The sequence below is a fragment of the Myotis nattereri genome, assembly GCF_964212035.1.
Source record: "Myotis nattereri genome assembly, chromosome: 2".
Taxonomy (NCBI): domain Eukaryota; kingdom Metazoa; phylum Chordata; class Mammalia; order Chiroptera; family Vespertilionidae; genus Myotis; species Myotis nattereri.
Window position 1 is genome coordinate 160,576,597 of NC_138076.1, and position 26,227 is coordinate 160,602,823.

The 26,227-nt window shown below is 47.5% G+C and overlaps 2 protein-coding genes across 8 annotated transcripts in view; one reads left to right on the forward strand and one right to left on the reverse strand.

Annotated features, from left to right (window-relative positions):
* NABP2 (nucleic acid binding protein 2) lies at nucleotides 1-7,270 on the reverse strand. Of its 4 annotated transcripts, none has more exons than XM_081084409.1 (7): nucleotides 6,488-7,270; nucleotides 4,571-4,672; nucleotides 4,027-4,165; nucleotides 3,839-3,910; nucleotides 3,591-3,672; nucleotides 3,438-3,501; nucleotides 1-530 (listed from the first exon to the last, which is right to left on the reverse strand). In XM_081084409.1, coding segments are annotated over exons 1-7 (660 nt in total). In that variant the 5' UTR covers nucleotides 6,489-7,270; the 3' UTR covers nucleotides 1-330. The 4 variants fall into 4 exon arrangements, with proteins under 4 accessions (XP_080940535.1, XP_080940536.1, XP_080940534.1 ...); XM_081084410.1 differs by lacking the exon at nucleotides 6,488-7,270 and adding an exon at nucleotides 5,057-5,141; XM_081084408.1 differs by lacking the exon at nucleotides 6,488-7,270 and adding an exon at nucleotides 4,751-5,057.
* RNF41 (ring finger protein 41) overlaps nucleotides 7,191-26,227 on the forward strand; it is a 24,935-nt gene continuing 5,898 nt past the window's right edge. Inside the window, exons 1-3 of one of the 4 annotated variants that reach the window (XM_081084398.1) lie at nucleotides 7,191-7,379; nucleotides 10,412-10,596; nucleotides 23,350-23,462. In XM_081084398.1, coding sequence (XP_080940524.1) covers nucleotides 23,373-23,462 — 90 coding nt within the window. In that variant the 5' untranslated portion in view covers nucleotides 7,191-7,379; nucleotides 10,412-10,596; nucleotides 23,350-23,372. Of the gene's footprint in view, nucleotides 7,380-8,087; nucleotides 8,778-10,411; nucleotides 10,597-23,349; nucleotides 23,463-26,227 lie in introns of those variants that run through there. The other 3 variants (XM_081084400.1, XM_081084399.1, XM_081084401.1) reach the window with 3 other exon arrangements.

Genomic DNA, 26,227 nt, shown 5'->3' on the forward strand with positions numbered 1-26,227 from the left:
CAGAGTAGTAACATTTATTGGGAAGAAGGGATTCAATTAGATTTCCACATCACACACGTACAAGAAACAGACCGTAACGCATTTCTGAAGAGGAAGGAGGGCAGGCAGGGGCCCTAATCCCAGGGCACAGGCAGCTTCAGCTGGGGGAAGGGGTGAGTATGGGTGTAGGGTGGATAAGGCCGCTTCTCACCACCCCTTTAGTGAAGTTTAGTGGCTAAAATATTGCTACCTATCCCTTCCCACCCCCAAGCCAGCAGCCCAGGAGAGGCTGTGTTCTCTAGCAGACACTTGGGGTATGGTCAGCGGTGGGGAGGGAGGAAGAATGTCTTGCTATCTCTTGCTGCTTCTCCGGGTTTCTTTGCCGTTACTGACAGGGTTGTTGGAGGGGCCAGGAGGGCCGGCAGGTGTGTGGTTGGGTTGGCTTCGGGTGATCCGGGTGCTGGGCGGGTGGGAAGGAGCGTGAGGGGGGTGCGGGCCACCGCCAGGACCTGGGGGGGCACTCAGTCCATTCCCGTTCTGGCTCTCAGAGGCTAGTTGTGGGAGAAGGGGAAGAAACACAGAAATTAAAGAACTAAGGTGGGAGAGGGTGCGTCCCCAGGGCGTCCTCCCATCCCCCAGAGAACCGCACGGTATTTCATCAGCACAGCTGCACATGAATGGCAACTGGACCAAGTGCAAAGAATGTGGGTTGTATGAATGGAGCCCCAGGAAAGACTCTGTCAGTTTAGAAGTTGCTACATGAACTCTAGTATGGTGTTTTTCTCTTTGATTCATTTTGTATCATTGGGAGTCCGACCTAGAATTAGCTATTTAGTTCTAGGCTCAAGGACCTCTGACAAAATGCCCCTGTACCAAAAGTGACTGTGAAACTGGAAAAGCATGGGAAGGGGAAGGGCCTGAAGTTTCTGTGTTATAGGAAGGATCTTTAAGGAAAAAAACACAACACAATAAACCCTCTTTCCCACAGAGCCACCCAATCGAATCTTCTTTGAATCTTCTTATCGAGTGTCCTTTACTAAGCTCCAAGGCCCTTCTTTGCTTCTGTAACTTGTTTCTTCAGCTCTTTTCTTCTACAGCTCACTTCTACCACTGTAACTTTCTAAATAAACTTTCATTTGTGTGTGTGTGTGTGTGTGTGTGTGTGTGTGTGTGTTAAAAAGGCCTGGTGTGTATCACAATGACACATGTGCATTTTGGAAAATACAGATGAGAATAAGGAAAAAAATTATTACACATTCTCTCACCCCACCCCTCTTCACTAATAAATAACGTGTGTGTGTGTGTGTGTGTGTGTGTGTGCGCGCACACACATTTTAAATGTGTGATTACAGCAGGTGTGTGAGATGACTCCCTGGTGCTCCCACAGCTGTGCATATCACTGTTCTTGCACTCATGGTGTATTATAATCATCGTCTGTGTGACTATCTTTTTTTTCAAAACATATATATATATATATATTTTTAAATACATTTTATTGATTTTTCACAGAGCGGAAGGAGAGGGATAGAGAGTTAGAAACATTGATCAGCTGCCTCCTGCACACCTCCTACTGGGGATGTGTCCGCAACCAAGGTACATGCCCTTGACCGGAATCGAACCTGGGACCCTTCAGTCCACAGGCCGACGCTCTATCCCAGGGGGTCCTCAAACTACGGCCCACGGGCCACATGCAAATACAAATATTGTATTTGTTCCCGTTTTGTTTTTTTACTTCAAAATAAGATATGTGCAGTGTGCATAGGAATTTGTTCATAATTTTTTTAAACTATAGTCTGGCCCTCCAATGGTCTGAGGGACAGTGAACTGGCCCCCTGTTTTAAAAGTTTGAGGACCCCTGCTCTATCCACTGAGCCAAACCAGTTAGGGCTCAAAATATATTTTTATTGATTTCAGAGAAGAAGGAAGAGGAAGAGAGAGATAGAAACATCAGTGGTGAGAGAGAATCATTGATTGGTTGCCTCCTGCATGCCCCCTACTGGGGATTGAGCTCACAACCCAGGCATGTGCCCTGACTGGGAATTGAACCGTGATCTCCTGGTTCATAGGTTGATGCTCAACCACTGAGCCACTCTGGCAGCCATCTCCTTCATAGACTACAAGCTCCTAAAGGCAGGTGCTGTTTTATTTATTCCTTGGCATCCCTTATCTATAAAAGTTTGTTAAATGAAGGCAGATGTCTGCCTCTCACGTACTAGGGCACTGTGAACGCTAATGGGGTAGAAGTTATAGGCTAGTGCTTCTCAGACCACATTCCTGTTGAACCCTACTCTACCAGACTAAGATATCTGCAGCCAGAACTGAAAAAATAACGCCCTTTCCTCAATTCACAGAAAAAATTTGGAATGTGGAGAGTGTATAGAAAGTCAAAGGTAAGTTTTAATGCCAGATGTGTTTTTTAAGCCTTTTGTATCTACTGGCAGAGGACAAAGTGGATAAACATCTGGCCAAGAATACCAGGGTAAACGGGCTTAAATGTACCATCACTAAAATGGAGACCTGGAAATATGTAATAGTCATATTTTCAGTTAAAAACATGGATGTTAACCTCCCCCCCCCCCCCCAATATTAATTTTTGTGGTGGAATTAAATGTTGCTATTTCATAGTGTTTCTAAAAAAACACATGACTCCTGGTGGTTCTGACACAAACAATTCTGAAAAACCATGGTAACGGGGGATGCAGACACAAACTGGGGAAGGGCTGAGGCAGCCTGAAGCCAGTGTCACAGGGAGAAACCTAAGGCCTGGACCGGAGGCAAGAGAGAGCCACACACTCAGGGAGCAGGGGGGCCCGCTGAGAGCTGATCCAGAGGAGAGAAGAGCAGTAAAAACCAGGTTCCTGAGGAGAGACCACCACCAGACGAAGGAGGTGTGCTTGTGTGTTTGGGGATGATGCTAATTAAACGCTGAGGACGAGCAGTAAGGTCCCAATTCCTCAAGAGACCAAAAAGCAGGGGCTTGAAGTACATGAGAGGGAAGAATCATCATGCCAAGGCCGAGAGGGGCAGCGGGGCCATTGGTTTCAAAAGCTGTGCAGAGTGCGCTCTGTGATGAGTCATACAAGAAATTCGGTGCATTAGAACTGGGTAACAAATCAAAACGAGCAAGAGAAAAGGGCAGGTTCTGCCAAAAGAGAAGCGGAGAAAGACAAGCTAGAATGAAGGAGGACCGTCTTTGTGGACAAACTGTTCTCATGTTTGCCTTTGAGTGGTAGTGGCAACAGGGTGCCAAGAGCTCTACCAGTCAGAGAAGCAGGTCCCCAACCAGATCTTTTCACCACAGGGATTTGCAAAAGAACTGGGAGAAGAATTGGGTGCAAGGGGGGAGGGGGAGTATACAGAGAAGAGAGATTTGGGAAAGGGATAAGGCTGGTCACCTCTCCAGGCTGGGGAGAGTAGGGGAACTAGGTGGACCCGTGTATGGAAGGAAACAGGTTTACCTGGAGAAACAGCAGGGGGTCCAGTGGTAGGCTGGGGAGCTGCAGGGCTGCTGTCGTTCTGCACCTGAAGGTACAAATTAAACTCAGACCTTTCTTCCTACCATGCTTCTCCGCCTGCCCTGCCCGCCCCCACATCATGGCCATGGGACTCACCGTCTTGTTGGGTGCTTGCTGGGCACTGTACTCTGGGTTTGGCTCACTGAAGTTAGGAACCTCAGAATAAACCATACAGAATCTGCAAGGAGAGAAAGTGGCCAAAGCTTCAGACCCATCCTCTGGGCCAGTGCTAGAGGCCCCCAGTATAGGACATGGACTGCACACCCTCATGCTGCCTTCTTGCAAACCTTAAATTTCCCCTCTTGGCCTGCTGCTTCTACATCCCCAAACCCAAGAGCACTTACTCTCCAATCTTCTGAAGATCGCCCCCACGACCAGTGTACAATGTCAGACAACCTTTGAACACTGAAGCGTACCTGTGGGGGCACAAAACGCAGGGTTCAGACTACTCAGAAGACTTACAGGGACGGTTAAACCCGCCCCCCTTGACTGCTACTGCCCTGGGATAGCCAGCAGGCACCAGCTGGCTTACCCTTTGGTGAGCCGGATAATGTCCCCAGGCTGGATCAGGTTGCCCACGTCGTCCCAGACGGAGATATTGATGCTGCCCGTTTTGTCTGCCACTTTGCAGGTCCGAACTTCGTGACCGTCCTTTGTCTTGGTCACTCGGCCTGGAGGGAACAGATAAACAGAGTGGGGAGTGGTCAGAAGGATGAGATCTAGATATACTGACATATTGGTGGGGGTGAGGGAAAAGTACAAACAGGGCAAAGCTAAATCTCTGGGGCAGGCTGGGGAGGGGGTGGGGAGTGGAGGAGCCGGCGCCGTGGCGAGGGTGCTGAGCGGGAAGAGGCCCCTGAGACACTGGAGGCTTGGATCTGGCAAGAGTTGCATGTACCCTACATTTCAGGGCAACTCCCTGGGCTGGGGTCTAGGAGAGCGACTGGGCGTGAGCCATGTTTTGGGGTGCACCCTGCCACGCCGGGAGCAAATTAAGAACGGAGGTGATGTTCTTCCCTTTCTGCCCCCCAACCCTGAGAAGCCCCACAGGGGGTCCCCGGCCCCAGCATAGCCACCTGTCTCCAGCACAATGAAGATGAGGTTCAGATTCTTGAGCCCGGGCTTGATATCCTTCACGAAGGTCTCCGTCGTCATGCTGCCTGAGCCTCGGAACCCCACTGGAAGGAGGAAAAGGGGATGAAGGCTCATCGCCCGGAGCCTTCGCCCCCATGCTCCACTGCCCAAGGTCCACCTACCACACTCGCCTGGGGTCAGGCAGCCTCAAACCCTCTCGCTCTTCTGAAAGGTTAGAAATGAACTTTCCCGGGGGCCTCCAACTTCAAGATCAGGTTTGGGGGGGATCTCTGAATAGGCGGCTTGGGGACTGGAATGCCCCTTCCCGGGATGCTCTTTCAGTCTCAAGCCCCGAGGTGTGGGAACCGACGGAGAGGAGGTGAGGGAAGCCGGTGCAGGGCCAGGGAATAGAATCTTAGTTTCTAAACCTTCCCGAACCCGCACCCGCACCACTCGGGGCTCGGTCCCTCCCCTCCCCCACCACCCACCCAGGCAGACGGCGGTGTATGCTGCTGAGCCGCCCGCAGGGGGAGCCACCGGCCCCCGCGGCCGCCGGATGCAGCTCAATGGAACGCGGGAGCGCGGGCATTCCCGGAAGTGTCCCCTGGCCTGCTCCGACCAATGAGCGCCGCTCTGGCGCGCCCCACGCCCCGCCACTGGCCCCCGCCCAGCCAATCGGGACTCGAGATTCACGCGCCGGGAAGGGGGCGTATTCCAGGTATTAAAGGAGCCTGGGAACGGACGGGCTCCGCCGGGAGAAAAATAGGCCACCAGGGGGCTCCCCGGGTTCCAGTTTTCCTTGACCGGCAGACTACGTTTAGGGGCTAAGGTTTTGTTTCTCTCCTAGACGTGACACGGTGGAAAAAGGAGGTAGGGTTGTGGAATGCAGCGGACAAAAGATTGAAACCTGACTCAGCGCTTCACTTCTTTTTCTGACAATTATTAAATATGCAACTCTATTTTGCAGAAGAGCAAACGGAAATTATATAAAAAGCAGTGCCTAGCCCTAACCGGTGTGGCTCAGTGAATAGAGCATCGGCCTGCGGACTGAAGGGTCCCAGTTTGGATTCCGGTCAAGGGCATGTACCTTGGTTGCGGGCACATCCCCGGTAGGAGGTGTGCGGGAGGCAGCTAATCGATGTTTCTCTCTCATTGATGTTTCTAACTCTCTATTCCTCTCCCTTCCTCTCTGTAAAAAATCAATAAAATATATTTAAAAAAAACAAGTACTGAATAATGGTTATTTAAAAAAAAAAAAAAAAGGCAGTGCCTAGCACATGGCAGGCAGTTTCCTCCTTTTCTCCCACTGCTTTAGCTCTCATCTTTAATCTTGACTTGGGGTCCTTCCTTTTTAATGGACTTGGTCAGGGTCTTGGGAAAAGTGGCATTCACACCACAGACAACAGGTAGATGCACCACCTGGAAAGAAATGGGACCTCGGGAAGAGAGCACATTTTGCATTAGGTTCTCTCACAGTTTGAAAGGCACTTGTTCCTAATGCCATCTCACTCACCTCAGGGTCCCCAGTGACTGCAAAGAGGAGGCCCAAACCTTTAGTTTCCTTTGGGACTTATTAGATAATCAACAAAACGTAGTTAGCTCAGTAATGTGTGTAAACCGATGACATAGAGTTGTGGCTAGGTATCTCAGTTGGTTAGGGCATTGATGGACAAGCCAAGGATGCCAGCTCAAGCCCAAGTCAGGGCACACACAAGAAGCAACCCATGAATGCATAAATAAGTGGAACAAATGGATGTTTCTCAAAAAAAAAAAGAATTTTAAAAATAAACCAATTACAAAGGCACATACGTGCATTACCATTTGCTTAGCGAACATTCATAACAAATACTGTTCAATATCAGATCAGCCTAAGAGTGCATGTAATTGTAACGCCGTCGCTTGCTTCATTAACCCCTTACTTTCTTGGCTTTAGGCTCCGCCTTGACTTTTCTCGGAGCGGATTCTCTCCCGACCTTGGTGTTGTGTCCTAAGGAAATCAAACCACAACCCAGGGAGAGGGGCATTTAATCTCCCTTCTCTCCCCTGAGGTGTTTCAGGAAATTCTACTCGTGCTCAGAGAGCCGACGTGGATGTGGCAGGAGTGCGGCCGGGCGAGAGGCTGGCAACCCGTTGGACATCCTAGATCAAAGCTCTGCGGTCAGACACTCCCCCACCCCCACCCCCTGCTCGCCCTGTGGACACAGGATCTACTCCCATGACTATGAGTCACAGAGTCGGCAGCCTCTGGGAGGCCGATCCCGGCTCTGGAAACCGGGGGGGGAGGGGGGGGGTGCCCGGCGGATGGCAGCGCGCACCGCAGGCCAGCCAACTCGAGGCCAGGGCTTTCGGACACGGGACACGGGACACGCGCCCCCCTCCCGAGCGAAGTCTCGCTTTTCAGCGCCGCCGGCCTCGGGACCGCCCCTGATGGTCCCCCTGGGAAGTACATAGCATTCCCCTCCCCAATGGCCATCCAGTCCTCGCAGGGACTGTAAAGACTTCCGGTCTGGAGCCCAGGCCTGGCGAGCCTTCCTTCCTCTTCGTTGGCCGCTCGTAGCTTCGAGTCTCCGTTTGAGTTAAAGCAGAGGGGCGGGGCTTGGTGACGCGCTTCCGCCGGGTGGCGTAGCAGCGGTGGGCGGGGCCGAGGGCCGTCTCAGCCAGCGGCGAGTGGTCGGAACCTTCCTCCCTCTCCTTCCCTTCCCCTTCCCCTCCCAGGAAAGGCTGGGACTCGGCACCGGGGCTGTCCCGTGGCCGCGGCGGCCTCAGCTCCCGCCGGGCTGGGGTACGGAGAGTCCGACCGCTTCCAGGGCGGTGCGTACTGCGCCTGCGCGGGCTCCTCAGAGGGTGTGGGAAGGGAGGGGGCGATGTCCCAGGGGCATCGGGGCCCGGGTTGGAGATGTTGGAGGTCAGGGTAAGGGATGGGAGTAAAGATGGAAAATGGAGGCAGGGAGCAGCCGTGGGGAGGAGTCGCGGGGTGAGAAAGGGGCGCAGGAGGGTGGATGGCTGGGGAGGCTAGTGGAGCCTGGAGGAGTGCGGGAGGGAGGGGGCCTGGGCGGGCTGGAGGGCGGGGAGGAGGGGGTCGGGGGGAACAACGTGGTGTTTAAATGGGCCGTGATTGACGGGCCGGGAGGAGAAGAGAGCGTTCTGGGGGCCAGCCAGGGCCGGGGCGGCGGAACCTGAACCCCCGCCCTCGAAGCGCCATAGCTTGGCTCGTCTCCCGCGCCTTGTCTTTGGCAGCCTTGTCTTCCTCCTTCATTCCTCCCCCCCTCCCCTCTCCCCCTCCTTCATGAAGGAATCTCACATTCCTTACATCCCTGCCCGGGGTTTTTGGCCAAGCCCTCTTCTCGGGCTTCACACACCGGAAAGCCGTCCCCAGCGCGGGACGCGGGGGAAATTGAGGCGTGGGGAGGGGGGAGTGCAGAAGGAGCAGGAAGCCGGGGGTGGGGGGGGGGGCAGCGGGTTGGGGGGGTGTTGGGCCCGAGCGGCCGAAAGACATCGTCCCCGTTCAGAAAGGACTTCGTTCCACCGAATAGCAAGTGTGGCTGTTCATGTGGCCACCGGGCCACGCTCTCGGAGGCCGGCCGTGATGGGAGAGGCTCATCCCTCCCTGTACAGGTGGTTTTAGAATCGACACTAGGGCGAGAAGCGAGCGTTCAGCTTCCTGGCGGATCGTCTTCTCCCAGTAGGAATGGAGTTGACTGGTGGTAGGGAATCCGAGTGATGCAATCCTGTTACTGCCCTGTGCGTCCAGCTGCCTTGGTGGCCGGGCCTGGTTTCCAGTCACTGAGAAGAAGGGACAGGCGCCTGCCAGGCGTCTCCTCCCTGGCCCTCCGCGCTCTAAGCTTAGTTTGCGCGGTTACCACCGATGCCTTACCTGAGCAGAGCCGTGTTTCGTATGCTTTCACATGCATTATGTCATTTGCCGTTTCATGTGAGGGAGATGAGGCAGGGGATCACTTTCCCTACTGGACAGAAGGGTGGCATGGCTTGCTAAAAGTCATTCAGTTGGCAAAGCTGGGACCAGAACCTCTGTCTCCTGACTCCTGGCTCTCCTCTCAGTTGAAAAATGCTGTTTTGTTCTGGCCAAGGGAGAGTCAAAGTAGGACTGATTCTCCCAGCATGGGCAACTGTTTGGTTTCTGAGACGGGACCTTGTCGCTAGAAGACGGAGCAGAGCCATCCACACGGGTTCCTGGAAGCATTTCGCGAGGTACAGGGGCATGTGCCAGGCCGTGGGAAATAAGGTATTGTCAAAAGGGAAGAGCATTACACCCTCTGTATTGTGGGTGGCAGGCGTGTTGTCAACGTACCCCACCCCCGACCACAGGGGAGAGAAAGTGTGGTCTGACATTTCACCTTTATCTCTGAGCATAAAAACTGATGAGCATGTGTACCAGACTTAGAAGATGAAATGGCCCCATTTTTATGTATAGAAATCCTCCTCCTATTCCTTTTTAACACAGCCCTTAATCTCTTGATGGTGAGGAAAGTAGTTTGAATGGTTGCTATTCTCCTGCAAAGTGTTGAATAGCTCAGCCTCGTTCATCTGAAACCTGGTCTCCTCTCCTTGGTTCCATCCTTTTAGCAGCAGGTGTCTGGTCAGCCTAACCATACTGCTACGCTAGTCTTCCCAGTTGCCCACCCTGGAATAATTTCCCAATTCACTGCCTCTCTGTTTTTAAAAAGCCTGGTCCCCTCAGGAGTACATTCTTGCTTGGGAAGTTGAAATGCATCTGTACTAACATTCATGAGTATCTTTATCTTATGAAGTAGTATTTTCCAACTGGAGGATAGACCAGAATCCTTTTTACATGAAATAATTTATGTGAAAGCACTTTGGAAACATGAAAGTATTATGCTGTGCATGTAAGGTATCATGGATCTAGGCATTATGTAGCCACAAAGTTAGAATTATTGACATTACTGGTAGTTGTGTACACAAAATAAAAGAATCCTTTGTTGCCCTGGCTGGCGTGCTCAGTGGTTAGAGCGTCAACCTTCACACCTAAGGATCACAGGTTCTATTTCCACTCACACATTGATATTTCTCTTTCTCTCCCCCTCCTCCCACTCTCTAAAAATCAATGGAGACGGCCGCTGTTGCTCAGTGGTTGGGCATTGACCCGTGAGCCAGGAGGTCACAGTTTGATTTCCAGTCAGGGCACATGCCAGGGTTTTGGATTCGATGCCATTAGGGGACGTGCAGGAAGCAACTGATCAATGATTTTCATCATTGATATTTCCCTCTCCCTGCCTCTCTCTGAAATCATTTTTTAAAAATCAATGGAGCCGAAACCGGTTTGGCTCAGTGGATAGAGCGTCGGCCTGTGGACTGAAAGGTCCCAGGTTCGATTCCGGTCAAGGGCATGTACCTGGGTTGCGGGCACATCCCCAGTGGGAGATGTGCAGGAGGCGGCTGATCGATGTTTCTCTCTCATCGATGTTTCTAGCTCTCTATCTCTCTCCCTTCCTCTCTGTAAAAGGTCAATAAAATATATTTTTTTAAAAAAATCAATGGAAAAAATATCCTCGGGTGAGGATTAACAAACAAACAAACAAAAAGAATCTGTCTACTTCACATTTCTCCCCTTTTCTTCCTTTCTTCTCGTCCCTTTCTTTCCCCCTCTCAGGTATGTTTGAATCTCTTAGACTTAGACCATGCATGTGATTCCTTAGCTAATGATCTTGCTCCTTAGAGGGGAGTCCTACATGTTTAGCACAGAAACCTTAATAGAGTTGTCTCACACTCCGCACTCAACCACCAGATCCAAGTCTGTCCAGTCTTACTGCCAAGTGGAGGTCGTTCCCCTGACTCACCTTTTTCTTCCTTGTTTCTGTTAATAGAGTGCTCCCGATTGTGACATCACATCCATCCCCTTGGTGATGGAGCTTATCACTGAGAAGGAAGATTCAGTTGGAGAATAGCCAACAAGATGGGCTACTGGGAGCGTCTCCTGAGTGGCACTGAGTGGAGGCGTCAGGGGGTTGGAGCCTTGTGAACAGGGAGCCTGTCCCCCAACACTTGGAAGGTAAAGAGCCTTGACGTAGAGTCCCATTCCAGGCTTCAGCCTCTTCTCTGCCAGTCTGGGTTGCTTCTGCTTAAGGGGCCTTTTCCTTGTGTGTCTGGTTGTTTATAGTAATTGGGGCTGGAGGCTCCTCAGCCCTCTGCACATCTGTTGTATTCAGGGCAGAGAGAAAAATCAGCAGAAGGAAGCCTATAGCACACATACCTGGCTTTTACCCTTATGCTTTTGCCAAGAATTGGTGACAGCGTGCCCAGTCACCCTCAAATACTAATGTGTCTTATGTAATGTTTCTCTTGAGTGAGAGTGTGGATGTGTGTGTGTGTGAATGTGCATGGTTTGCATACCTGTACATGGGTTCAAGAAACCCTGAATAAGGGAGGATAAATGTTCAAGTTTCTTTAGGAACAAACTTTCTTGAATTCCTAGCTCTCTCTGGGGGTAGACCAGAGAAAACAACTGCCGCAATAAGTTAAAAGGGTATAGGAAGGGGTCTCTTGTATTTTTATTATTAATGCTGACTAGGAAGAGAGAGAGAGGGAGAGAGAGAGAGATACCTCATGTAACAGTGAGGAAGGAAAGTAGCACAATTAACCTGGTTTGGTTCTTGCCTGCAGGATAGCAGATGGGAAATGCAGTTTTGTTTGTAATTGGGGCTGTTAATCCTCACCTGAGGATATTTTTCCATTGATTTTAAGAGAGAGTGAAAGGGAGGGGCGAGAGAGAGAAACATCGATGTGAGAGAGACACATTGATTGGTAGCCTCCCACACACACTCCGACCAGGGCCAGGGATTGATTGAGCCTGCAGCTGAGGTACATGCCCTTGACTGGAATGGAACCTTCAGTCCAACACTCTTTCCGCTGAGCCAAACTGGCTAGGGCAGGAATGCAGTTTTCAGTTTGGGTTTAGGATGTTCAAATCAGGGAGGCTGGGAGAACTACAGTCCTGAAGGGACACCTCAGCGCTACTTAAGTTCAGCTCTCCAAGTTCAGTGAAACCTTTTCCTATTCCACAGCTCCAGGAGAGTATCGAGGAAACTGCTTCCCATGGCTGTGGTTACTGGCTGTGACTCTTTTTTATAGCAAAGGTGGAGATTTATTGAAGAACGAGTACAGACTCACACGTGGGGAGAAGGAAAGAGTCCCACAGAATGGACTCCCACAATGGGGAGGGGGAAAGGGTCCCCCTGGCTGTGACTCTTGAGGACGCTATGGTTTCAGTTTTATTAAGACTCCTGCCCCCAGGGCAGAGAGCAGTGAGTTCTTTTTTTTTTTTTTTTTTTTTTTAATATATTTTATTGATTTTTTACAGAGAGGAAGGGAGAGAGATAGAGAGTCAGAAACATCGATGAGAGAGAAACATCGATCAGCCGCCTCCTGCACATCCCCCACAGGGGATGTGCCCACAACCCAGGTACATGCCCTTGACTGGAATCGAACCTGGGACCTTTCAGTCCGCAGGCCGACGCTCCATCCACTGAGCCAAACCGGTTTTGGGGAGCAGTGAGTTCTTGTGAGGCATCCGCCTGGAGGTGATATCCTGCCCCTTGGAGATGCCACAGCTGTGTTTCGAGTCCCAAAGAGTAGAAGGAATAGTCACGGCATCGCAGCTATCAGCTTGACTGTCAGCCTAGGGCAGTGATGGCGAACCTTTTGAGCTCGGTGTGTCAGCATTTTGAAAAACCCTAACTTAACTCTGGTGCCGTGTCACATATAGAAATTTTTTGATATTTGCAACCATAGTAAAACAAAGACTTATATTTTTGATATTTATTTTACATATTTAAATGCCATTTAACAAAGAAAAAGCAACCAAAAAAATGAGTTCGCGTGTCACCTCTGACACGTGTGTCATAGGTTCGCCATCACTGGCCTTGGGGCAGGGCAAGGAGCTGGCTTCCAAGGTTGTATAGATCCATGTCAACATCTGTTTCCCATAGATGATAAATAGGGAATACCCTAATCATATTGGAAATCTAAATGGCCCCTTAACGATTGAGGCTGTACCACTGAGAGAATGCATTTATAGGAGGGTAGATAAAACGGGTGAATATGCAGATAACGGGGGTCGGGGGGAAGAACGGCGGGGGGGGGGGCGGGGGGGCGGGGGGGGGAGTGTGTTTGATTTAGAAAGAACAGTGCCCAGCATCTCTGTAGTTCTGTAAACCCTGACTTTATGGTGAGAACCTTGCAGCCCCTCACCCTGGCCGGTGGCTTCCCACACCCTCTGGCCATCTCTGCACCAACCGAGGCAAGTTCTCCGCTGTTTATTTTGGGGATATGGGATCTCCTGAGGCCCCATTAAGATAGGTTTTTAGAATTTATATTCCTCCTTAAGACAATATTATCAGTATTGATTTAAAATGAAAAGTTCAGTGAAGCACAGTACAATCTCTAGGCCAATTTTCTACATAGCAAAGGTAATGTCATTTTAATTTTTACCCCTCGCTCTAAGGATAACAGATTTTTTTAAAAAATTAAACCTTGCAGAAATATATAATCTAGATTGAAAGTATAATCTCAGCATGTGTAATACGTACACTACATATATTTATTTTTCTTTTTAAAATTGTTTTTGTAAAAATGGGGTCAAAGTAGACATACTGTTTTTGCAACTTGCATTTTTCAGTTTGAGAGGCAGATCAGCAAAGTGGTTAAAAGCTTGGGCTCTAGAGCCAGTCTGCCTAGGTTTGAATCTGGCTGAACCACTTGCTAACTGTATGATTTTGGACAAGTTGTTTTTGTTTTTTTTAATATATTCTATTGATTTTACAGAGAGGGAGGAAGAGGAATAGAGAGCTAGAAACATCGATGAGAGAGAAACATCCATCAGCTACCTCCTGCATGCCCCCTACTGGGGATTGAGTCCGCAACCAAGGTATGTGCCCTTGATCAGAATTGAACTCAGGACCCTTCAGTCCTCGGGCCGACGACGCTTTATCCACTGAGCCAAACCAGTTAGGGCAAGTTTTTTTGTGTGTTTTTTGTTTAAGATTTTCCATTGATTTCCAGAAAGAAAGGAAGGAGAGGGAGAAAGAAACATTGATGTGAAAGCGAAACAGCGGCTAGGCTAGCGTGGCTCAGTTGGTTGAGCATTGTCCCATGCACCAAGAGGTCACTGGTTCATTTCCCGGTCAGGGCACATGCTGGGGTTGCAGGCTTGATCCCCAGGGTGGGGCACGTAGGAGGCAGCTGGTGGATGTTTCTCTCTCTCTCTCTCTCTCTTCCTTCCTCTCTCTATAAAAAAGCAATAAAAACATATTTAAAAAACAAAAAAGAAAGCAAAACCTCCATTGGATACCTCCTACATGCCCCTCACCAGGTACCAAGCTGGCAACTTGGTCACGTGCCTGTGCCCTCTGGGAATCACAGCCTCTTGGCATGGGACAACGCCCAATCAACTGAGCCACACTGGCCAGGACTAAACAAGTCTTTTAACCTTTGTGTTGTGCATCTGTTATTCATGTGTAAAATATGGGTAATGATAGTCTTTACCTCATAGAGTAACTCATATAATTGTACGAATTAGATGAATTAATATATAAGAAATGCTTACTGCTTGCTTCGTAAGCACATATACTAAAATTGGAACGATACAGAGAAGATTAGCATGGCCCCTGCATAAGGATAACAGGAAAATTCGTGCAGCAGTCCATATTTTTAAAAAAATGCTTAGAATAGAGCTTAGCATGTAATATTGCTCAATAAATGTTGACTTTATTATTTAATTGTATAAGCAAAACATGATCATTGTTGGAAAAGGAGAAACAAATCAAAACTATGAATGAACTTCAAAGTATTAAAAGTCTACATTTAGAGACAGTTTCTCTAATATATGTCCTAGATCAGGGGTGGGCAAACTTTTTGACTCGAGGGCCACAATGGGTTCTTAAACTGGACCGGAGGGCCGGAACAAAAGCATGGATGGAGTGTTTGTGTGAACTAATATAAATTCAAAGTAAACATCATTACATAAAAGGGTATGGTCTTTTTTTTCAATAGTTTTATTCATTTCAAACGGGCCGGATCCAGCCTGTGGGCCATAGTTTGCCCACGGCTGTCCTAGATGTTCTCCAATATTAGTATGCTAAATGTGTATACACATAAATATAAACATACTTTTTTTATTGTTGACACTATTACAGATGTCCCCCATTTTCTCCCATTTTGCGCCCCCTCCATCCAGCCCCACCCCTAGGTCTTCAGCACATTATTATTCTGTATCCATGGGCTATGCATATATGTCTTTAATTAATTTCTTCCAGTCCTCCTACAAACATACTTATAAAAATATATATATTGCCCTAGCCAGTTTGGCTCAGTAGATAGAGCGTTAGCCTGTGGACTAAAGGGTCCTGGGTTCGATTTCAGTCAAGGGCACTTACCTTGGTTGCAGGCTCCTCCCTGGCCTGGGCCCCGGTCAGGGCTTGTGCAGGAGGCAACCAATCAATGTATTTTTCTCACATTGATGTTTCTCTTTGTCTTTCCCTCTCTTCCATTCTTCCTAAAAATCAGTGGAAAAATATCCTCAGCAAGGATTAACAACGTGTGTGTGTGTGTGTGTGTGTGTGTTTGAAATTGATTTCAGAGAAGGAAGGGAGAGACAGAAACATCAATGATGAGAGAGAATCATTGATCAGCTGCCTCCTACACGCTCCCCACTGGGGATGGAGCCCACAACCTGGGCATGTGCCCCGACTGGGAATTGAACCGTAACCTCCTGGTTCATATGTCAATGCTTAACCACTGAGCAGCACCAGCCGGGCTTTAACAAAAATGGCACTATAGCATATATGACATGCATAAATGTTAATTTATTTAGTATATAAATCATAAATATAGCAAGTAAATTAGGAATAAGAAGCAAATATAGCTAAGCCATTAATGCTACATGGTATCTCATTCTGGATATTTGTGTTGGGTTTTTTTGCCATTATAAGCAATGCTTAGAGATAAACAACCTGGTGTATGGTTTTTATACCCTTGTGTAATTATTTCCTTAGGCCAAGTTCCTGGAAGAGGGAAAAGGTATATGCTTTTGAGGGGACCTCTCTCTCTAAAATCAATTAAAAAAAAAAAAATAGAAGAGGCCCTGACTGGGTGGGTCAGTTGGTTAGAGCAACATCCCTATATGCTAAGATTTCTGGTCAGGGCACATACAAGAAACAACCAATGAATCTATAAATAAGTGGAACAACAAATCAGTGTTTCTCTCTTTCTAAAAAAAATCGATAAATTTTAAAAAAAATAGAAGAAAAACATTATCCTTAGTTCTATATCCAAATAAACCACTGTTAACATTTTGATATTTCCTTCTGGTCTCTTTTTATGTGTGGATTATTTATAAATATATGATGTTTTAGGGGGGAGTTTTTTTTAAGATTTAAAAATATATACATATTTTATTGATTTTTAACAGAGAGGAAGGGAGAGGGATAGAGAGTTAGAAACACCAATGAAAGAGAAACCTCTATCAGCTGCCTCCTGCACATCTCCTACTGGGGATGTGCCCGCAACCAAGGTACATGCCCTTGACCGGAATTGAACCTGGGACCTTTCAGTCCGCAGGCTGACGCTCTATCCACTGATCCAAACCGGTTAGGGCAGGAGAGTTTTATTGGGGTTTTTTTTGGAGGATATTTTTTCCGTTGATTTTTAGAGAGAGTGGAAAGGAGGGGGAGAGACACACAGAGAGAAACATCAGTGTGAGAGAGAGACATCGGTTGGTTGCCTCCCACATGCTCCCCGACCAGGGCCAGGGATTGAACCTGCAACCGAGGTATGTGCCCTTGATCATAGTCGAACCTGAAACCGTTTAGTTTGAGGGCCGATGTTCTAACCACTGATCAACCTGTCTAGGGCATGATATGTTTTTAAACAGGTATGTGCTCAATTTTGTGTCCTACTTTTTCATCTATTATTATATCATGTTATAGCATATTCCCCAGAAATATCATTTAAAATAGATACATTATTCCATCAAATGGACTCATATTACCATAATCACTTAGCTATACCTTTATTGTTCATTAAAATGAATAAGTAATTATTTGATTTTTAAAAGTTTATTGGTATGATTTTTTAAAATATATTTTTTATTGATTTCAGAGAGGAAGGGAGAGGGAGAGAGAGAGATAGAAACATCAATGATGAGAGAGAATCATTGATTGCCTGCCTCCTGCAGGCCCCCCACTGGGGATTGAGCCTACAACCTAGGCATGTGCCCTTGACCAGAATCGAACCTGGGACCCTTCAGTCTGCATGCCGACAATCTATCCACTAAGCCAAACCGGTTAGGGTGGTATGATTTTTTAAATATGTTTTTTTATATTGATTTTAGAGAAGAAGGAGGGAGATAGAAATATCAGTGAGAGAGAAACATTGATCAGCTGCCTCCTGCACACCCCCTCTGGGGATTGAACCCCTAACCTGGGCATGTGCCCTGACCAGGAATCGAGGAATCGAACTGAGGATTTCTTGTTGCATGGGATGATGCTCAACCAACTGAGCCACACTGGCCGGGCCTGGTATGATATTTTTTTATTATTATTAATTTTTTACAGAGAGGAAGGGAGAGAGATAGAGAGTTAGAAACATCGATGAGAGAGAAACATCGATCAGCTGCCTCCTGCACACCCCCCACTGGGTATGTACCCGCAACCCAGGCACATGCCCCTGACCGGAATCGAACCTGGGACCTTTCAGTCCTCAGGCCGACGCTCTATCCACTGAGCCAAACCGGTCACGGCGATATTTTTAAACCTATCTTGCCCTAGCTGGTTTTGGCCTGCAGACTGAAGGGTTCCAGGTTTGATTCTGGTCAAGGGCACATGCTGGGGCTTTGGGCTTGATTCCTAGTAGGGGCCATGCAAGAGGCAGCCGATTAATGATTCTCTCTCATCATTGATGTTTCTATCTCCCTCTCCCTTCCTTTTTGAAATCAATAAAAATATTTTTTAAATAAATAAATAAAAATAAAACCTATCTGGGTCTCTTTTTGTACCATCTTCCTTCCTTCCTGCTTTAAAGGTGTCCCTCTTTTTATTTAACATAATCCAGATCACCTCCCCACTTACCACTACCTCAGTGACCAGATTCTCTATTGTAGTTATCTTCCTCTCAATATATAAACATGCTCAAGCCTCTTATTGCAAGGAAAACATTCCCTGGCCTGGCTAGGTGACTCAGTTGGTTGGAGCAGCATCCCATATACCAAAATGTTGCAGGTTTGATTCCAATCAGGGCACAAACCTAGGGTGTAGGTTCCAACCAGTGTTTCTCTCTTCACATTAGTCTCCCTCCCTCCCTCCGCCCCTTCCTCTCTCTCTAAAATCAATAAAAACATGTCCTCAGTTGAAGATGAAAAAAAAAATAGAAAAACACCCCAACACAACCCACTTCCTCAACCTGTCTTCCTCTAGCGCAGTGGTTCTCAACCTTCCTAATGCCGCAACCCTTTAATACAGTTCCTCATGTTGTGGTGACCCCCAGCCATAAAATTATTTTCATTGCTACTTCATAACTGTAATTTTGCTACTGTTATGAATCGTAATGTAAATATCTGATATGCAGGATGTATTTTCATTGTTACAAATTGAACATAAAGCATAGTGATTAATTACAGAAACAATATGTAATTATATATGTGTTTTCCGATGGTCTTATGTGACCCCTGTGAAAGGGTTGTTTGACCCCCAAAGGGGTCTCTACCCACAGGTTGAGAACCACTGCTCTAGCGAGTTCTCTCTTTCCCTTTCTTTGAAATCAAGCTTTTTTATGAGTTATCTTCCGTTCCTGTCTCTGCCTCACCTCTTGTTCACTTTGAACCGCTGCAGTCTGGCTTCCACTTCAAATAGCCAGGCCTAGGTGGTTGACAGTGATAATTTCAGATGGATTATTAGTAAGCCCAAGGCCCTGAACTTTAAGGATTAGAGATGGAGGAATGAGTATAGAGAGAAATGGTAGTCATGGAGGTCTGTACTGGTAGCAGTATCAGGGGGTATCATTGTTCCTATCTAAAATGGATCAAGAAAAATAAGTGAGAGAGAAACCAAGATGGCGGCATAGGTAAACACCAGAGTTTGCTGCCTCGAACAACCACTTCAAAAATACAACTAAAGGACAGAACGGACATCATCCAGAACCACAGGAAGGCTGGCTGAGTGAAAATTCCACAACTAGAAGGAAAGAGAAAAGCACACCGAGACTCAGAGGAGGCGCAGTGTGGAAGTAAAATACTAAGGTGCGGAGGTGCATGCAGAGCCGGCTGGCGGCTGAGGGCGCGGTTGTCATTTTCAATCGGGAGGGAGTCTCAGGCTCTGAGCTGCAGTTCTGGGCGAGTCTCTAGGGACCCAGACTCATACAGGAGAAGCGGGACTGTCTGGCATTGGTCGGAACTCGAGGGCAGCTTTCTCTCGGAGGGGCTGGCAGGGATTTCCAGGATACTGAGAAGCGGAGACGCCATAACTGCTAGCCCCACCCTGTTGATCCCCTGGGACCCGCCCCGCTCAAGCCCTGCAGGGAGGCTTTTGCTGGACAGCTTCAGGCAAAGGCCAGATTAGCACCTCCCTAGAGATCCAGGAGCCAGGAAACCCAGAGGTCAGAGTGGGACCATCCAGTTTGCAGCTCTGTGGAACCATAAAAGACACACTCAGGGGGCAGACTCAGTGAGCAGCAAAGCCCCATTGAAGCAAGTCTTGCCCCAGAAGGGTTTCTCCAGCACAGAAGTTCTCCCACTGCAGATACAGCTGAATCTCACAGCCAATTGGCCCGGAGGTCAATTCTTCTCAGTGATACCTACAACAGTCAAGGCTTAACTACAACAAGACTGTGCACAAAGACCACAAGGGGGTGTACCAAGAGTGTCCTCCTCAGGTAATTGGGGAGGCTGAACCACTGGGCCCTAGAGGACACTCAACACAGAAAACCACTTTATCAACACACGGAAGCATAAAAAATGCGGAGACAAAAAAAAAAAGGACACAAATGACAGAAATGGAGGAAAGCAAACTACTGGATATAGAGTTCAAAACCACACTTTTAAGGTTTTTCAAGAATTTTCTAGAAACTGCCGATAAACTCAATGAGATCTACAAGAAATCTAATGAGACCCTTGAGGTTGTGATAAAGGACCAACTAGAAATTAAGCATACACTGACTGAAATAAAGAATATTATACAGACTCCCAACAGCAGACTAGAGGATTGCAAGAATCAAGTCAACGATTTGAAATACAAAGAAGCAAAAAACACCCAACCGGAAAAGCAAAATGAAAAAACAATCCAAAAATACGAAGATAGTGTAAGGAGCCTCTGGGACAGCTTCAAGTGTACCAACATCCGAATTATAGGGGTGCCAAAAGAAGAGAGCAAGATATTGAAAACCTATTTGAAGAAATAATGACAGAAAACTTCCCCTACCTGGTGAAAGAAATAGACTTACAAGTCCAGGAAGCGCAGAGAACCCCAAACAAAAGGAATCCAAAGAGGACCACACCAAGACACATCATAATTAAAATGCCAAGAGCAAAAGACAGAGAGAGAATCTTAAAAGCAGCAAGAGAAAGAAAGCCAGTTACCTAAAAGGGAGTACCCATTCGACTGTCAGCTGATTTCTCAACAGAAACTTTGCAGGCCAGAAGGGAGTGGGAAGAAATACTCAAAGTGATGAATGCCAAGAACCTACAACCAAGATTACTTTATCCAGCAAAGCTATCATTCAGAATTGAAGGTCAGATAAAGAGCTTCACAGATAAGAAAAAGCTAAAAGAGTTCACCACCACGAAACCAGTATTATATGAAATGCTGAAAGGTATCCTTTAAGAAGAGGAAGAAGAAGAAGGTAAAGATACAAATTATGAACAACAAATACACATCTATCAACAAGTGAATCTGAAAATCAAGTGAATAATCTCATGAACAGAATGAACTGGTGACTATAATAGAATCAGGGGTATAGAAAGGGAATGGACTGGCTATTTTTGGGGGGGCAAGGGGTGAGGGGGATGCGGGAAGAGACTGGACAAAAATTGTGCACCTATGGATGAGGACAGTGGGTGGGGAGTGAGGGAGGAGGGTGGGGTGGGAACTGGGTGGAGGGGAGTTATGGGGGGGGGGGGAAGAGGAACAAATGTAATAATCTGAACAATAAAGATTTAATTAATCAAAAGAAAGAAAAAGCTGATTGTGGCTTTACACATGGCTGAATCCAGCATCTAAATAATCTCTGAATTCGATCTCAGCTTTACTTTCTTATTGGCTTTACTCTATAAGCAGGCTGTCCTCATTCGTGGCAGAGATGGTTGCCAACCGCTCTGAGTTGTACATCCCACCAGCTGTGCAATCCCAGGGCAAGGAGCTTCCTTGCAGAGCTTCGGGAGAGGCCCCAGAGTCCCCTAGTTCTCTGTCCTGGGATGGTTCACATGTCCACTGGAAACTAGGGTATGATTCCCAAAGCAAAACTGGAAAATAAAATGTTCTGTAGGTAAAATAGAAGTCCACTACACCCTGGTTGCTGGGAACTTCCCAGTTAAAGGTAACATTGAAATATACCAAACATTTTATTAATTTGTGAGGAACTGTGCTTGGTGCTACATTGAATGCAGAATATGAGTTTCTGCTCTTAAGGAATTTTTTCACGTAGTAGAAATTAGATGCATACATAAATAATGGCTGTTATCATGTGTTGAGTACCTACTGTGTGCCAGCAGGCACTTTGCTAAATGTTTAATATGCATTATCTCTTTAAGGGCAACTCTGTGAGAGTCACTTCTATTTAGTATATACATTTTATTTATTTATGAAAAACTACTTAGGCTTCAGAAGTTTATGTGGTCTGCCCAAGGTCACACAGGTAATGAATGAGTAGTAGAACTGGCACATCTCAGTTCTGACTCAATCCAGTGCTGTATTTTAGCTTGTACTTGACCTAGCAAGGCCTCTTTGGATTCATCCCTCCCCTTCCCTTTTAAAAAATGAACAGCATGCCTGGCCGGTGTGGCTCAGCAGTTGAGCATCGACCCAGAACCAAGAGATTGCTGGTTCAATTCCTGGTCAGGACACAAGCCCAGGTTGCTGCCTCGATTGATGATGTTCCTCTCTCATCAATGTTTCTATCTCTCTATCCTCTCCCTTTCTCTCTTTCAATAAAAATATATTTTAAAAAATTGGACAGCTTGATTCTGAATTTCTGAGAACAATCTGATCTCTCAGCTTATCTTTGCCAAGACATCACAGTTGATGGTGGGTCTGTGGATTGGCTGTCTTGTATCCAGTTGGCTACCTACACTGGAGAACCAGTCACCGTTCATGACCTCTTTGGGTGTGACCCCTAGGAGCCCTAAGAGGAGGCATGACAGCCGCACTGCTCTTTGAGCACTTGCTCTCTTGAATCTCCATCCTTCTTTACTCCCACTGCCACCACCTAAGTTCAGACTCTCATCATCTCTGTCCTGCCTACATGGCCTTCCTGTCTCCAATCCCACCTGTGTCGACAGAGTGATTCTAAAAAGGAACTTTTATCCGGTCATTCCTTTTCAGTCTTTCCGTGGCTTCCCATAGCCTCAGGATGAAGTCCCAACGCTTTACATAAGGGCCTGACCCTTGCTCACCTCCAGCCTTCTATCTAGACCAGGGGTGGGCAAACTTTTTGACTCGAGGGCCACAATGGGTTCTTAAACTGGACCGGAGGGCCGGAACAAAAGCATGGATGGAGTGTTTGTGTGAACTAATATAAATTCAAAGTAAACATCATTACATAAAAGGGTATGGTCTTTTTTTTTTTTTTTTAGTTCATTTCAAACGAGCTGGATGCGGCCCGCAGGCCGTAGTTTGCCCACGGCTGATCTAGACACTACTACTCTGGCACCCTTCAGGTCAGCCATTCTCCAAACCACTAGAGTTCCCTGAACCCATCATATGCCCTCTTACTTCTGGGCCTTTGAAAGTGGCTAAAACGCTAATGCCCATCCTGCCCCCATCCCCTCACCTACCTAACTCTTGTTTGTCCTGGTGGTGACACCTAGTCCTAGAAAACTTCTCAAAATCACCCTCTCCCTTAAGCCTGGCTTAGGTATCTACATCTCTTGCCCTTATAATCTTACAGTGCCTTACTCTATCAAAGCATTTATCACTTAAATTTTTTTTATTGATTTGAGAGAGAAAGGGCGAGGGAAAGAGAGAGATAAAAACATCAATGATGAGAGAGAATCACCAATCGGCTGTCTCCTGCATGCCCCGCACTGAGAATTGAGCCCGCAACCTGGTCATGTGCCCTGACCAGGAATCAAACCGTGACCTCCTGGTTCATAGGTCTACGCTCAACCACAGAGCCACACCAGTCAGGCTCACTTCATATTTTAAATGTATGCTGTGTAATATCCCATTAGAGTTAAATTTCTTGAGTCTACTCCCCACTCACCCCAAATCACTGGCACATAGTAGGCCCTCAATAAATAATTGTTGGCCCTAGCTTGTTTGGTTCAGTGGATAAAGCATTGGCCTGCAGACTGAAGGGTCCCAGGTTCAATTCCAGTCAAGGGCACATGCCTGGGTTGCAGGCTTGAAACCCAGGGGGCATGCAGGAGGCAGCCGATCAATGATTCTCTCTCCCTCTCCCTTCCTCTCTGAAATAAATAAAAATATATTTTTAAAAAATAATAATTGTTGGACAAATGAACGGATCTTAGCAATGAGTTCAAGTTGGCACTTGTTTGTAGGCTTCTTCTGAACTGGCCTCTTTTTCCTCTGGTTCCTTCCAGGGCCTGGGTTTCAGTGATGAGACATGGGGTATGATGTAACCCGCTTCCAGGGGGATGTTGACGAAGATCTTATCTGTCCTATTTGCAGTGGAGTCTTGGAGGAGCCAGTCCAGGTGAGTCGGTCTGCTGGCAGGTGTAGTGAGGCAAGAGATGGCAGTGGAGCTTGTGGAAAGTATTCATAGGTAATGGGACCAAGAGAGAGAGGCACTGTGCTGTGTCTCCCCAGTACCCTGCTTCCCCTTCACACATACACAGAACAGAGGTTTGGGCAGAAGAGCAATGGCCATACAAGAGGGACAGGGCTCCGGAGTCTGTCTGGAGGTGGATGCCCAGAAGTCCAGTGCTTCCGATTTTCTCCCAAGGGCACTCTGAGATTTTTCTGCCGTAAAATGGTCAGTTTTTTGTTTTTGTCTTTTGACAGTGGCTTGAGAACTTCCTTTCCTCTGCAGGGGCTCTCACAAGGTTCTGTCTTCCAACCCGTGATTAAACCTCTGGACTCTCCTGATAAGTTCTCTGCATTTTGATGGTGTAGTGTTTTGGGTAATCAGCCAGGTCCCTGCAGGCCCCGCCTACTGTTGAACAAATGGGAAGTGGGGAACTGTGTGTACTGACCTATTTTCTTCCTGGGATTTATTGGAAAAACCAATTTTTGATGCAGCCATGTCCTCTGCATTTGATATGAAAGCTGCCATCTTCAGTAGGTCATTTCTCTACCAGCCTTGCCAGACCAGAGTCAGTTGTATCTTCCTGGGGCAAGTATGAGGAGAAGTTCATGATGAGCAGGCAAGTATAATGAGTGAGATGAGTTCTTAACAGTTGTATTCCTGGGACATCCTCCTGCATGGTCCTTTCTGCCTGAACTCTGTAAATACCAGTTAACCCTCCCCCACCGCTGGCTAGCTGGGGTAATCCCATTGTCCAAGCCAGGACACTTGTCAGTGAGGCCTCATGGCCCTTCCCCCGCACTGCTTATACAGCTCACTGCACCCCCTCGCCTTCATCCTCGGAGCTTATTCTTCCTCCAGTTTCCAACCACCAGCGGAGCACAGAGCCGGAGCTGCATGAGTCAGCCTCTACTCCGGTGGCAGCTCGCCCTGCCCCTCTCCCTGGCTGCCAGGCCTTGGCAGCCCACTGCTATTGGAAGCAGGTCGGCTGCTGTGGAGCAAGCTATCCTGATGGTGTCGAGAGGTCATGGGTGTGTCAGTTCCCTCCCCGCGAGGCAGGGCCTTGTCTGTGTCTGGCTCTATCATCTGAGTTGAGACACACGTGGAGAGGTCGCTGGCAGTGGTGAGTCTATCAGAAGCCACTCCCCAACCTTCAGGGTTTACCTTCTGGCGAGGCAGACCCCGTGATGCCCAGTGACCAGCCACATTTCCCAGGGTAGGAGGCCCCTGCTAGGGATGCTGATTTTCCTACATCATGTTTCTTTATTTTTCGAATAGGTAACATTCACATGGTTCAGAAATCAAAACAGTAACAAAAGGTCTACAGGGCCCTGGCTGGGTAGCTCAGTTTGTTAAAGCATTGTCCAATAAGCCAAGGTTGCGGGTTGCATACAAGAATCAACCAATGAATGCATAAATAAGTGGAACAACAAATCATTGTTTTTCTCCTTCCCTCCTCTCTCTCTCCCCTCCTCTCTCCCAAATCAATTTTTTTAAATTATTTTTAAAATGGTGTATAGTGCGAACACTTGCATCCCTGTCCTATCTACCTAATCTCCCCATCGATATTTATTAGTTTATTTGATATCCTTCCAGGATGTATGAGGGCATATATATATTTGCCCACCTTTCTTACATGAAAGGTAGTACATTCTATATATTTCCGCAAGGGTGGCAGGTTTAGTTAAGATGGTCACAAAGGAGATGACAGTTGAGCTGAGATCTGAATAAGGGATTATTCATGCTAAGATTTAGAGGAAGAGCATTTCAGTCAAAGAGCAGCAAAAGCAAAGGTCCTGAGGCAGGAATGTGTGGGTGTGGACAGGAACAGAAAGAAAGCCAAAATGGCCTGAACACAGTGTTGGAAATGTGGTGTGAGGTAGGCAGAGGGCATAGGCACAGGGTCTGATCAAGCAGAATGTTACAGGTCCTGAGTTAAGTAGGTGTTTGGATTTATTTTAAGTACAATGGGAAGCCATTGTAAAGTTTTAAGCAGGGCAGTGATATGATCCAGTCTGTATTTTTAAATGGTCACTCTGGCTCTGAAGATAGAATCTTTATATATAAAAGGCCAGTGAACAGAATGCCATGATGACCAGAACAACTGGTCGCTATGATGCCCACTAAGGCCAGCAAACTGGCCCTATCAGGGTGGGAGGGGAGTGCTGCAGGCTGGCCAACCTCCTGCGGCCCCTCCCCCCAGCCGGCCCTGTCCCCAGTGGGCCCCCCACTCTGATCAGGGGCAAGGCCAGCCAGCCAACCACCCATGGCCCCACCCCCAGGCTGCTGGCCCCCAATCGCCCCCCCCCCATTTGGGGGCGGGCTGGTGGGCCAACCTCCCGCCATCTCCTCCTCCCCTCCACAAGCCCAGCCCCAATCAGCGGGCTGGCGGGGGCCCCCCCACCCATGCACAAATTTGTGCACTGGGCCTCTAGTGGAGTATAAAGGGGCAAGGTAGAAGTTAAAGACATATCTAGTAATACAGGTGAGAAATGATCACTTGAACTGGGTTAGTTGCTGTAGAGATGGGGGGAAAGTTGACAAATTTAAGTTTTTTTGGAGATACGGTTTTCTAAGATTTTGGAAAGAATCAAATATCTGAGTGGAAAAAAAAAATCTGACAATTGGATTAGTGATACTGACAATGACTTCTTTCCTTACAAAGCCTCTGTGTTTCAGTCTTTGGTGTCTGTGAATATCTTGAAGGCAGAAAC